The sequence below is a fragment of the Saccostrea echinata genome, unplaced genomic scaffold (assembly GCF_033153115.1).
Source record: "Saccostrea echinata isolate AGI-Se365-2 ecotype Australia unplaced genomic scaffold, CSIRO_AGI_Sech_v1 ptg000054l, whole genome shotgun sequence".
Classification (NCBI taxonomy): domain Eukaryota; kingdom Metazoa; phylum Mollusca; class Bivalvia; order Ostreida; family Ostreidae; genus Saccostrea; species Saccostrea echinata.
Window position 1 is genome coordinate 51,036,655 of NW_026889803.1, and position 13,690 is coordinate 51,050,344.

A 13,690-nucleotide genomic window follows, 5' to 3' on the forward strand; every position below is an offset into this window, starting at 1 on the left:
GGACTTAAGTCCTCCATTTTAATAACTTTATACATGAGTAGCGATATTTAAAGGTGAAGCTTACCTCAATATTGCACAGGACATTGTTGAACAAAATAAAGGTGTGATAAAAAAAGCTTCATCTCAAAATTTTCTGACAATGGGTAAAACAACTATGATGTCACACAGAAACTTAAAAAACCAACTATAATATAAATACATAGAATCTCTGCTCTCACACAGAAATTATCATTGTACTTGATCTTGCTGCAATAACAGATCATATATGACATCACTGACTTGTTAGATACTGCAGCGTAAGGAAATGGAGAAATGAATCGATTTATTTCACAATTTGTAAATACATGGTACTGACTTATTCTTTAAAAAACTTTTGAATATTTTTATATGTTGACGCTTAACAAGTTGACAAAATTTACGCAACTACTGATGATTTTAACAACAATTAGCATCTGTATATATAATAGAGACTCATGTGACATGTCCTGCTTCTCCTTAAATTAATAGACAGATATTTCTTTAAACATACAACATATACAATTAAGGTCATGTTAATTGTTAGTGTGAAAAGTGACTGGCTGCATGTATCATACTTAAGTTCTAAAGATAAAAAATATCTGAACCCTACAGTGCTTGTACTTTAAGGATGGATTCTTCTCATATTTCTTATAATGGCAGAATCTTGATTTTCTGAATACTCAATATTCAGACTGTTTACACTTTTTTAACATCCAAAAACTTTGGTGTCATCGGCCTTGATTTTCAGTCAAGGTCATTTGAAAGTCAGTCCTAAAAATAGTACTTTTACTCAGAGAAATTTGAAATTTATGCATATGAATAAATTTTGCTGACTGAAAAAATATCTTTCACCATAAAATTAAAGTTGTTACTTATTTTTGATGACTAATTCATATGAAATGAGCTGGTGAAAAGATAACTTGAAATCCTTTATATTCAATAAATACATTTAATCCGAATTTCCTTGATATTTTTTCAAAATTCTCACTTTTCATGAATTCACGTGAAATTTCATCTCAATTTTTACAACTGACCATATAATGTCAAATATTTAGATTTTTGTCTGATGAATATTCAAAGGTTCAAGATTAATTTACAAGGTAAAAAAGATATAGTAATCAGGCAAATTATCAAAAAAAATTTAGCCCGAATTTGCTCTATACTTTCTGACATCTTCAATTTACAGAGTATTTTTAATGTCTATAAGAAAGATTTTTACTCCCCCAAAAATATATCAATTTGGTGTAATTGTGACATAAACATTCATTTCTACCAGTTATACATTCTATTTTTATGGTATTTTACACTAATGATATTCAAAATATTCATTTCGAATTTCCTCTGTCTTTTTATTCTTATGAATGTTATGTTTGACAATTTTATGAAATACATCAATTTTCTAGTGGCAATTACAGAAAAATTATCACATACATTCTTCACATGCACAGGACTAATTCAAAGCAACTTAACCTTCAATATAACCAGGAATAAATAATAAACCTTCCAAAAAATTATGAGAAAAATCATACATAAAATTTTTATAGACTAGAAAAGATTTCAAAACATTATTTATGATATAAACATGTATAGTGAATATGCCATATGAATCTAGACATTCAATGTTTACATGTATAGTGAACATGCCATATGCATCTAGACATTCAATGTTTAATTAAGAATATCAGAGGGACTAATATACATGCCTATACATGTATATGTAGTTATATACATATAGGTCCCTGGTATTATGTTATTATTGGATATTTTACATTTGTAAACTGAGCTTTGAAAACAACAAACAAATTCAAAGAATTGTGGTCCCCCGCTTTCGATGTCTTAGTGGATAGGATGCCATTATTTATGGCATATTGTAACTGTCTTGTTTGTTTGTCCTGTCTTATCTGTGCATCATACAAAAAAAGACATAAATTATTGAATTAATAACAGTTATGGCAAAGACTATAGCTTCTCAAAACTACATCAAACTTCAAGATCAAGGTCATGAGGTCAAATATCGTAATAAAATCCAAAAGATCTTACAAGTGATGCACATGTAAAAAAAAATATCAGAAACCAGAGTATACAATCAGAAAGATCTTGAAACAGGTAATGCACATGTCAAATGTAAATACCATATCTTCTCTCTATCAAACGTTATTAGCAATGATAAACTTTTAAAAAATTAGGTCAAACTTTAAGTTCAAGGTCATGGGATTAAAAATCATAGTACATTTGGAAATGCTTGTCACAGGTAATGCACTTGTCAAATATGAATGCCCTATCTTTGCTCCTTCAAAAGTTAGCAAACTGATGAAATGTTTGAAAATTAGGTCAAACTGGAAGGACAAGGTCACGGGGTCAAATATCATAGCATATTCAGAAACGTTTTGACACAGGTAATGCACTTGTCAAATATGAACACTTTATCATATGTCATTCAAAAGTAATCACCGAATATAAAATTTTTGAAATTTAGGTCAAACATGAAGGTCAAGGTAAAGGGGTCAAAAATTATAGCATGCTTGGAAACACTCTGTCACTACTAATGCACATGTCAAATATGAAAGCCCTAACTTTTCTAAATCAAAAGTTATAAACAAAGATAAAAATTTTGAAAAGTAGGTCAAACTTCAAGGTATTGGTCATGGGGTCAAAAATCATAGTACATTTGGAAATGTATTCTTACAGGTAATGTTCATATTTAATATGAAAGCCCCATCTTTTCTCATTTAAATTTAATGGCCAATTTAAAGAAATGTTAATTTTTTGAAAAGTAGGTCAAACTTCAAGGTCAAGGTCACGGGGTCAAAAGTCATAGTATAATTTCGAAAGGTCTTGTCACAGGTAATAAACAGGCATAATATGAAAGTCCTATCTTTTCTCATTCAAAAGTTATGACCAATTTAAGGTAATGTTAATTTTTTTGAAAAGTAGGTCAAACTTCAAGGCCACAGGGTCAAAATTCACAGTATATTTGGAAAGGTCTTGTTACAGGTAATGTACATGTGAAATACAAAAGCCCAATCTCTTCTCACTCAAAAGTTATGGCCAAGATTAAAGTTTTTGTGACAGACAGACTGACAGACGAATGAGATTTAATGTCACCTCTCTTTCGCGAAAGCAAGGGACAATAAATACCTACACACATTTATAAGTATATAGTTTGTTCAGCAACAATAAATATAACTCCTCAATGTGATCATATATTGCGTAAACTTAATTTGCTGGAGTTTTAAGATAACAAAAAAGCCATCTATGACAATCAAATGCCCTTTGACATCTTTGCCTGAAAATGACATCCTTGAACTTTGTAACAATAATATGCATGCAGCTATCAAACCTAATTTCACATTTAGATGCGAAATACTTATTCAAGGATGAAATATCTTTTTGAGAATTTGTAACACAAACATTTATATATCAGTGTCAATAACTTGTATTGAAATTGAATTAAAAATTACCTCTTGAGGGTTTCTACTGCAAGTACATGACTGTATATTTCATTTGTAAAAATCAAAATTTTAACCCGGCCACTACCAGCAATTTTGTACGGCATGCTCTTGCTTAAAATCACCCTTTAACTAAATGATCTAAAGCAGGCACATTTTTATGCATTTCAGAACTGTATTTTAAAATTGTATCTGTATTTGCAAATGTAAAGCAACTGAATACATAGAGCTAGGTATATATCATTTACAAGTTGTTGTAATGCCAGTACATGTACATGTAAATCTTCACATTGCATTCTAATGAAAGATAATGCTTGAAAAATTCACTCTGGGAATAAGATTTCAAATCTGAATCAAAGATTTTGTAAAGTAATCACATTCTACAAAGCGTGCACTGTATCGGGTACTTGAGAATCAAATAATTAAACGTTATATAATTATAAATAAAACTATTTTTGACTGAAAGTTTCTGAAAAAAATCAAGAATGGAATCATGCAACAAGCAGCAGTGACTCTGATAACATGCATTGACTTCCACATTTCTAAAAAAAAATTTCTTTGATCAGATAAATATGTGATTCCTGCTTCTGACATGATATATTCTGAGAAAATCTCTTTTTCACAGACAGCCATCATTCATTTGATGTGAGAATTTCTTCCTGAACATGTGTCCACCTGGTGAAAGTCAGAATTTTTTGTTGACCTATAATTTTAAAAAAAAAGTAATATATTTTACATAGCAGCACAGATGCTGCATTACATGATAGTTAGATAAAGTTGTGTCTATATTTCTTATACATGTACCTCAATAGTCCATCTGCCAGCACTCCCTGCTCAATCATCCTGCATTTTGACCTCCAGTCTTTTTTCTAGTCTAGGGTAAAGCAGGGTTGTTTTTCTCCTAAGAATTAAAGATGAACATCCCTTTTCACTATTTTTTTTTTCAAATTAATGAAAATTGATTATAAGATTAAACAACTTATCTCATCTGTATTTCATTTATTGATTTCAATGAATGAAGATATTTTAATAGATTCTACCACATGTATAATGTCTTATATTATAATGTGTTGGATATAAATAAATAGACATTTTTTATCTTAAAAGTACAGAAAAGTAAAAAGACAATAATATAAATAGTTTTTAACAATAATGTTTCATTTTGCTCTATTTATTAGACAATTGTGTGTTTCAATATTATTGATATTTCCACATACAATATTAAGTTATTTTTCCGTTTGATTTGTACCCGAGCGGAACACCTTACTTTTCTAATAACTTGATGATTGTTGTGTCTTGAACAAAGTAGTCTAGTTAAAAATATAAATTTGTTGTAATCATATACAAAAAATGCTATTTTTGTGAATTATTATTCATAAACCTGACGAACACACGAAATATATCCTCTTCAAATGTTGACAAGTCGGGGGAATAAGCAGACGAAATATTGATAACAGATCTATAATTTCCGTGCGAATTCCCATAAATCAATACAAACCAGCATGTAATTGAATTCAATTTCAAAATTATAAAAATCTTCAGACATATAACGTTATAACTAACTTACATGCTCACTGCACACGACATGACATCAGACGAGGCAACGTGGATCTGCAATCTTGCACATGTTTGTGACCTTCAAGTTGATCGGAATGCCCCGGGCATAAATAACTATGATTTAATTTGTCATAACTGTCCGTGGGCTTCTGGAATGCTTCAATAATGTTCACAGTTTGTAGGTTTTACAAAACAACCCTCTCGGGGTTTTCTACGGAAAATGATCTGGACATGTTGACATTCGCTACCGAACTGCGAATATTATGGCGATTGTCGCAAATCCAAGAAAATATTACGAAAAATTTATATATTTCAAAAGAAATAGATTCAACATTACTTAAACTGACAAATTAACTAATAGTTTTTCCTTCAGTATAATTAAATATGAATTTTGCATTTTACGACTTGCATAATTTATGGAGACCCATTGACGACGTAAAATGCTGACAAGAATCCATCCTTAAAAATTAATCATAATCACCTTTGACTTATACTTTTCTTGATCTTTAAGGTACAACACATTCTCACATACATCATAATTCATGCTCTGAAACAAAACAATTTTCACTTATTACAATAGTTTTGGCTTGGGTGAGATTCACGGAACAAGAAAAGAAGGTAGTAAACTAGATGAGATAGGTCTTCTGCCCAATTTCTGATGAGATAAGATCTTGAGAATGATAGTTTTATTGATAAAAGGAACAACTTTGGAAGAAAAAAGTATTCAAAATATGCTTAGAAACAAATAAAAGAGTGAAATCTATCAATTTCAGACAACACCCATTTCCTTTTTATTTACTTTCAGTATGACCAGACATGCTCAGAATGACTTAAAACTCCTTATTGAGCATTCATGAATCATCATTTATCAAAACATAAAATTGGCCATAAATCATGACCGTAAGTGATGACGGTAAAATTTTAAAAAAACATCCATGTTGAGATGATTTGCCAACACTGCTGAAAATTTCGATCTTTATTTGAATAAACTTGAATCCCTTTACCCAAAGCTACATTCTGCAAAGTTTTTAGCTATACATGTACATCTTACAAGTTTTTAGCTATACATGTACATCTTACAAGTTTATAAAATATTCATCTTTCATACATACCATGGGATATTTTTTTCTCTGTTTAATGATCATGAATGCAATAATGTTTGATTAATGATATACAATCATGAGAACAGAAATAAAACAAGAAATGTTTGAGAAACACATATCCCCCATGTGGCAATATGAAAAAGGGAACATCTTTAAATTATAATGTCCGTAATGATAGTGAAAACAATTGGTCAACTACTAGTCAGGGGCTGAAATTTGATCTCTATCAGACCTTTACATTATTAGGGGTAATTTTTTTCTACTCTTCTGTTCAGGGGGTACCAATGTATCATGTTTGATGTCTGTTAAGCAAAGGGTTCTAAAGATATTGAGCAGACAACACTTGGCCAATCGACCAATATATGGATTGATAAAGAGGGCAAAGAATTTTATTACAGGAAGAGAGTAAATATGATGGACCAGAGAAATTTCAAACCTATGCAGTGAACATTTGACAAGTACTCTACAAGCTGAGCTATCTAGTCACTTGCAAATGAGCCTGTTTGACTGCCACATTCCTCCCTTCTTAAAGGTATTTTGCCCCCAAAGACACCAACTAGGGCTTTTCATTAGACCTTTCAAATGTCACTTTCAATTAAGGGCATGCTACAACACCAGAAGTAACAGGGAGAAAATGGAGCACAGACCAGACCAGGATTATAACCTGAGCACCCTGAATTCCACTTATTTTAGACTGGTGATCTGCCAATTGAACGACCTGGCCACTGGCTAATGAGCCTGTCCAACAACCATAAGAGGCTCATGTGCCAAAATGCTCATCTGATTTACACTAGCCCTGCAGAAAAAGATATTTCTTTTCTTCTCTATTCATATGAAAAAATTTAACCCCTTATTGTGGCCTCACCTTAATCTCTAAAGGGTCATGTTATAAAACTTGAATCTACAAAATATTGAGATGCATCAATATCAATATGACTAACATGGTCCTGTTCTGGAGAAGCTTTTTACAAGTTTTATTTTTCCTGTTGATATACATGTATTAGGTACAATTTGATCCCTGACTTAAGCCCCACCCTAACCCATGGGCGACAATTTGATTGATTGCAGTTCTCCCTTGCAAAATTATTTCATTCATATGAGACAACAGATATTTGGTAAAACTTGCATCCACAACACAACAATGGGACCTGCTTCTCTTGAAACAAATTGTTTACACTGAATTACTATTTATTCCAAAGTAAATCACCTATATTCGCCATACCCTGAACCAAATTTCCACAATGTAAACTTGAATCTGCAGTACCTGCAGGGGATACTTGCATATTAGTATGAAAAATTATGGCACTGGTCTTGAAAAGATTTCCAAATTTTTTTTCTACATATTCCAACATAACACTAAGATCCCTTATTGTGGCCCTACCCTATCCTATCCATTCAAAAAAAAAATTGAAGCTACACTTTCTGTAGATGCTTGCCTATTAATATGAGTAATCATGACCTCAAAGTTTATGAAAAGATTTTTTTTTTAAACTTTCCACTATTAATCCCCATGTTTAACTTTGATCCCTACTGCAGCCCATCCTACTCCTGAAAACAGCAAATTCAACAAAGACTTTTGAAGATTTTTTTCCTATAAATAACAATGTAAAAGGTTGATCCCTTATTGGGGCCTGATCCTACCCTCGTTTTACAAAAGAACATACCACCAAGACCAAAAATAATATTATGCGAACAACTTTCTTTTTTACACTTATTTGAAAATGGTTTTAATCTTTAAAAAAAAAAAAAAAAAAAAAGAATTTAGAAAGGTATTTTTATGCAATTTTTCAGAAAAACATTAGTTTTGTAAGATTTCATGATCAACCGAAGTTTTTGGTGTTAGTTGCAAGTTCTTTTGTAAAACTGGTCCCAGGATTTGAGCAAATTTGGATCTACACTTTGGCTCAGGTGAGCTGAAACACTTCTTTGTTAATATTGTTTAACTTATTTTTCATTTTTAACCTTATAGACAAAAGGAATAACTTTAACCTGCTCAAAATTAGTAATGTGCCTTTGAAGAGACACAAAAGGTTCAATAAACGATCAAGTATAAGTTTTATACATCTGGAGAGTAGTGTGTAACCTGAGGGCTTTAATAATCAATAACATTATTCTTTTTACATGTTGATTACCTTTTAAGAATTAAATGGTCGTACAAACAAAACTGAACTGTAACATAAAGAACTTGAGGAATCGATACTTCACAGCCTTATAGTGAGAGAGTGACAAAGCTCAAGAGAGTTTATTCCACAACTCAAATGTTATATATTTTTTAAAAGTGACAACTCAGTGGGAGAGATAGTTGACCATCTAATATAAATTCATTTCTGGCTTGTGCTTTGAGTGTAAAGTGAAAAAAAAATCCCCACAGACAGCATTTCAAAAATCCATAATACTTTTAAAACTGACAAATTAAGACAACAAGGGACGGTTAATCTTATTAGACTTCGTGAACTAGTAATCAGATTTTTGTACAGCATATTAATTAAATGAAGAGCCGAGTAATTAGATTTGGTCTAATCAAATGGCACCTATAGTGAATTACTACAAATCACAACAAACTATACAGAGGATGAACCTAGTTTCAAATTTCAAAGGAATTTTCTGTAACTTATTATGAAAATTTTTAAAGAGTTTTTACAAATATATCATTTATATCATTTACAAATATACAAATAATATAATTAACAAAATAACATCACAGTATTTGTTAAGAGAAAATGTGGGGTTTGTATGAAAACTTTAGTTTATTTAACACTTAGGAAATTAAACTCTTTTCTGTGCATTGAAGGAAGTGTCAGGGATACCTACCTCCCATCTGGATACCAGCCTTTTCCTAAATCGTGGCGATTCAATACCATACTGTTTGAGCCTCTTCTGTATATCCTACAGCAATATATGTCAAAGTCAATACAGGTCTGATTCAATACAAATAATTTTATTCTTCAGGAACATTGTATATTCTAGTGTGAACATTATTCACAAGAACCTTGCTAAAACCAGACACTGTGCTGTTCATTTTTCTTTTAAAACCATCAACATACAGGGAGACAATATTTCTTTATCAATTCCTTGATATTTTAAAAACTCTTTTCTATCCAAGAAAAAAAGACATTAACTTTCTGTAGTAAAATAAACTCTTCTGAAATTGAACAAAGTAACATTCATCTGGAGCCTATGGTTGGTGATCTTCATAACTATTTTGAATTTAACCCTTGACCTCACCTTGAATTTGATGAACTTAACCCTTGACCAAGTTACCTTGAAGAACTTTCTTGGGGCAGTTTTGTGTCTGAGTTTTGTTCCTGCCCAGTGTAAAGAATAATAATGCTTTGAATGTGTTTTGGCATGAAAATGTTGCCTTACAAGAGTTTTGGAAGGTAATAGTGTTTTATTCTCTTAATCTGAATTTGTAGACTGTAGTGCTGTGATTGTCTTTGGACTTAGGTACGGTACTGTGATTCCATCATTTTCCATTGATCATAATTTTTGGTTGTTTTTGAAGTTGAATTAGACCAAGGAATGAGATGATCAACAAAGAACAAATTTTCTTAATGATAGAAAAGGACAAGGTAACTACAATAAATTTACATATAAAAGAAATTGTAATTTTTGCCAAAATTATGAAATCTGATGCCATAAAAATCAAGGAAACTAAAGTATATTGCCTTACAAAAGGTTTGGTGGACATATTCTTTGAAAATGATTTGATTTATAATGCTACATTATCCAGCATTCAGAGGAAGAGTGCTAGCTATGATGGTGATGTTTCATTCTGTTGCCCAACCCTTAATTTCTAAGACAGCAGCACTGTGATGTGTTTTCATTATGTAATGTTTCCCAACCCTGAAACTGGGCAAATCGGTGCCATGAAGATTTTTTTGTAAAGGAGTTTTGGCTTACCCTGAATTTGGAGGACAGCAGTGCTGTGATACTGTTGTGATTACTAAGAGTGTCTGCTTCATCATCGATGTCAAACTTTAACTCTGGTGTTGGACGAGCTGGCACAGTGTTGTTCAGTTCGTGTTCTTCTTCAGATACTGGTGTTACATGAAACTGAGTACAGTAAATAAAGAACTATTAATGAAGGTTTGTATAATTTTATAATAAATATCAAATATACAAGAAATTTTTTTTGCTGTTGTTGTTCATTTTTTGTGTTAATATCAAATTTCTTTCATTTTAAAATCTTGATTGGATTAAAAGCAACATTTGACCTATTTGCAAGCCAGATATAAACCAACATTTTGTATGAGGTATCAGAATATATGTACAGTTATTGTGGATTTATTCTACTGTAACAAGAGATTCTAAATGTACTAGTTTTTCATGCAAACTAAGTGCTTTATTTACAAGAAATATAAAATACAAGGTTTGAAATTCATTCTTTTGTTTACAGGCAATTTTTTATTAATTAAAAGTTTAATGTCTACAAAAACCAGTGGCTTGCAGGTAGTAAGAAAAAGTCAATCTATATATAAAAGTGCTGAAAAAATCTGTAAAATTCACAGTATCATATCTGCTGCTGTAAGTTTTCAGAAAGTAAAAAATCCCTCAATAAGTTAATATGAACACATCACTTTACATATTATTAACCTTTCTAAAACATACTGCTGGTCAACAATGAGTCACTTGGTTAACAACCCATGGTTTTCATGCATTTTTTGGGCAATTCTTACATTAGTGATCTGGTGTGTGTAACCTTCCAATACAAACAACTGTTTTATTCATAGTACTTTCAAAATTTGACATCAAAACACATAAAATAAACTCTTGAATTATTCTATTTCTTTGCAAATGTGCAAATCTTTGCAAATGATGGCATTACCATTGTCTATTCTTTGCTACAATAGATCCTAAAGCAGAAGGAAAAGTCTAGATATATTTTTATAATAATTTTCATCTGTATGTAATTCTATGACACATATGAGAACACTTTTTAAAATAGATTTACAACGTTAAATTCATAATTATATGTGTCAAACAGTCTATAAGCATAACTGGTAATCCTTACTTTTTTATCAAAAAATAAAGGTAAAATGAGAGATGCTAGAATTACATACTAGAATATCCCTTAGATTATACTTCAAGAAGTATTATTAACTGACCGGTAAATCCTGAAAACTGATTGCTCCCACTGTAAAAATGGTCACTTGCTGAATGGAGCGCACAGTCACGCCAGAGGCTGACTTAACTAACATTATTTCCACAATATAAAATGCCTACATTTTTAGTTTTTCACCATTTTCACAGCAGCAGTAAATTTTGGCACTACACCACTTCACAAACTAAGGTGTTTGCAAACAGAGAGCAATGACGCAGTATAGTTTGAATAAGTCTTGGAAATCAATTTCAGTACCAAAGACACAAATTTCACATACAGGCTAAAACAAAGTTTTCACATGGTGCCATTATCACTACAATAGAAAGCTTACAATTATTCCTCCACATGGTATGAAGTAAAATGGCTCCAATGGTGCTATTTTTTCTCATTCATTTTGGCAAAAAAAGACATAAACATCATACACTTACAACACTGGAAAAGAGTCAATTAAATTATCCTTCACATTTTTCATAATGGACTAGCATGATATAACTTCACAGAGTTTTTTTTTTTCAAGAGAAAAATCAATGACAAACAAAAAAGGCCGAAAAATTCAGCAGAACTTGAGTGAACTTTCAGACATTCCTTCCTAAATTATGGAGAAAAATATTTTACAAATTTATCATTTCACGTAAAGAAAATTGACTTTTTTTTTTTTGCACTATCACACTGTATTTAGTACCTTATGTATATATGTATCTTAAAAAATGCATTCAGTTTGCATTGAACCTTGCAGTATTCTCACATTGTTAATCTGAAATTAAGTATGATACAATGTATTTAAAAACAGAATGTAACTTGAGGAAAACCAGGCCAAAGTAATTGTTTTTATATACAAGACATAAAAACACACTGCCTAAGAAAGTTTGCACAATACCACTTTCTTGAGAAGTCTGTTTTTTGCTCTTTGGATCACTTTATTAAACACCTAATTGATTAAACAAGACATATACACATCAAGGAGAGCTGATGCCACATGGTACATGGAGAGCTAATTCTAGACCAGCAAAGTCAAACATATCTGGTGTCTGAAGCTTCTGGTTCAAGTATGAATCTGTGTATATATGTTTAACCCCCTTTATCAAGATTTTCAAGGGGATTCACAAATAGTATATTTTCTCAACTGTATGAGTTCAGCAAATAGATTCTTTGATTGCTTAAGATATTTTAGATGCACCTGTTTCATATCCTAATACCAAATCCTATGTACTCAAAATATAACTATTCTGAGCCAATCTCCAGTGAATTGACACAGAAAGTATCCAACATAAACAAAATTGTATCAAAACAGGGTTTTAACAAGGTCATTGGACTTGGTGGTATTGTTCTCAGTGGTGAAATAATAAAAAAAAAAGTTATTCTAAAGAAGTTTGCAGTTAATGATCTAATGGTACAGATTAAAGGTCTGAAAATTAACAACAGTTCAATCTGTTTAATATATAAAGAGCTATATGTGGTATATGCATATTTTTGCCCCCACAAAAGTCAAAAATTTTGAAAATTTCCTGAAATGTGATGAATTGTATATATTGTTTGAAAAATCAGAATTAACAATTATATTATAGTTTCAAAGTAGGTTTTTGGCAATATTTATTTCTATGACATCACAAACTATTTGGATTTTGTGTTATTTTTCAGAAAGGGGACAAAATATGGACAAAATTTGTTCAATTTTTACTATAAAATTTATAGAACGCAGGCCTGCTCCATAAGGCCAAATAAAAAAATATGTGTGGTTCCGGTTACCCGACCGTCCCTATTTTATACCCCCGACCCTAAACTTTTTTGGGGCAATTTTCATATTTTTTCCGCAATTTTCCCCGATTTCCATCAATGGCTCCGGTTTAAGTTTTAGTTTCAGCAATGATAGCCTCCTTGCAAAACATAGTGCAAGTGTTTAATAGTGTTAAATCCAAAGCAAGCTAGCATGTAGGTGTCCTCTACCAATATTTGACTAGTTTATTATTACACCACATCTAAATGCCACTTGCAAAGCAGTGATAGGTATTATTTAGAAAAATTAAGAAAATCATTTTGTTAAAAAAAAAAAAAAAAAAAAAATCCCTACCTACCTACCCTAATTTTTTTGGAGGTGTAACCGGAACCACACATATTTTTTTGTTTTGCCTAACAATATTCACTTATTTCATTGATTTTATCATTCTACACATTATATCAAAACATTGAGTTGAAGCAGACCTGCGCTCGGTGAATTTTACTCAAAACGTCAATGTCATTATTATACACCTTCTTTGTATAAATCATGGAAATTTTGAATTTACATCATCTTCCTGACATCATATCTAACATATAGCGCCATGGCTGATAAAACTATTTAATGCTTTGAAGTCTGCAGATATCCCCTAATTTTAGAACATATATATATATGTAAGACTCCAAAGTGCGATGGGACTCCAAAGTCCGATGGTCACACCAAAGTCCGATGGTCTGACATGCCA

At 31.3% G+C, this 13,690-nt stretch overlaps 1 protein-coding gene and 1 long non-coding RNA gene across 7 annotated transcripts in view; both read right to left on the reverse strand.

The window, feature by feature from the left end:
- The window catches only part of LOC133206322 (H(+)/Cl(-) exchange transporter 7-like), a 53,134-nt gene that overhangs the window by 23,421 nt on the left and 16,023 nt on the right, over window positions 1–13,690 (reverse strand). For all 6 annotated transcript variants that reach the window (XM_061342279.1, XM_061342278.1, XM_061342276.1 and 3 more), the window contains 3 exons: window positions 10,031–10,183; window positions 8,939–9,013; window positions 5,506–5,571 (listed from right to left, as the gene is read on the reverse strand). In XM_061342279.1, coding sequence (XP_061198263.1) covers window positions 5,506–5,571; window positions 8,939–9,013; window positions 10,031–10,183 — 294 coding nt within the window. The remainder of the gene's footprint in view (window positions 1–5,505; window positions 5,572–8,938; window positions 9,014–10,030; window positions 10,184–13,690) is intronic.
- Window positions 4,109–5,462, reverse strand: LOC133204517 (uncharacterized). Its single transcript, XR_009723586.1, has 3 exons — window positions 5,035–5,462; window positions 4,272–4,368; window positions 4,109–4,170 (listed from the first exon to the last, which is right to left on the reverse strand). It is a non-coding gene; the product is annotated as an uncharacterized LOC133204517 (long non-coding RNA).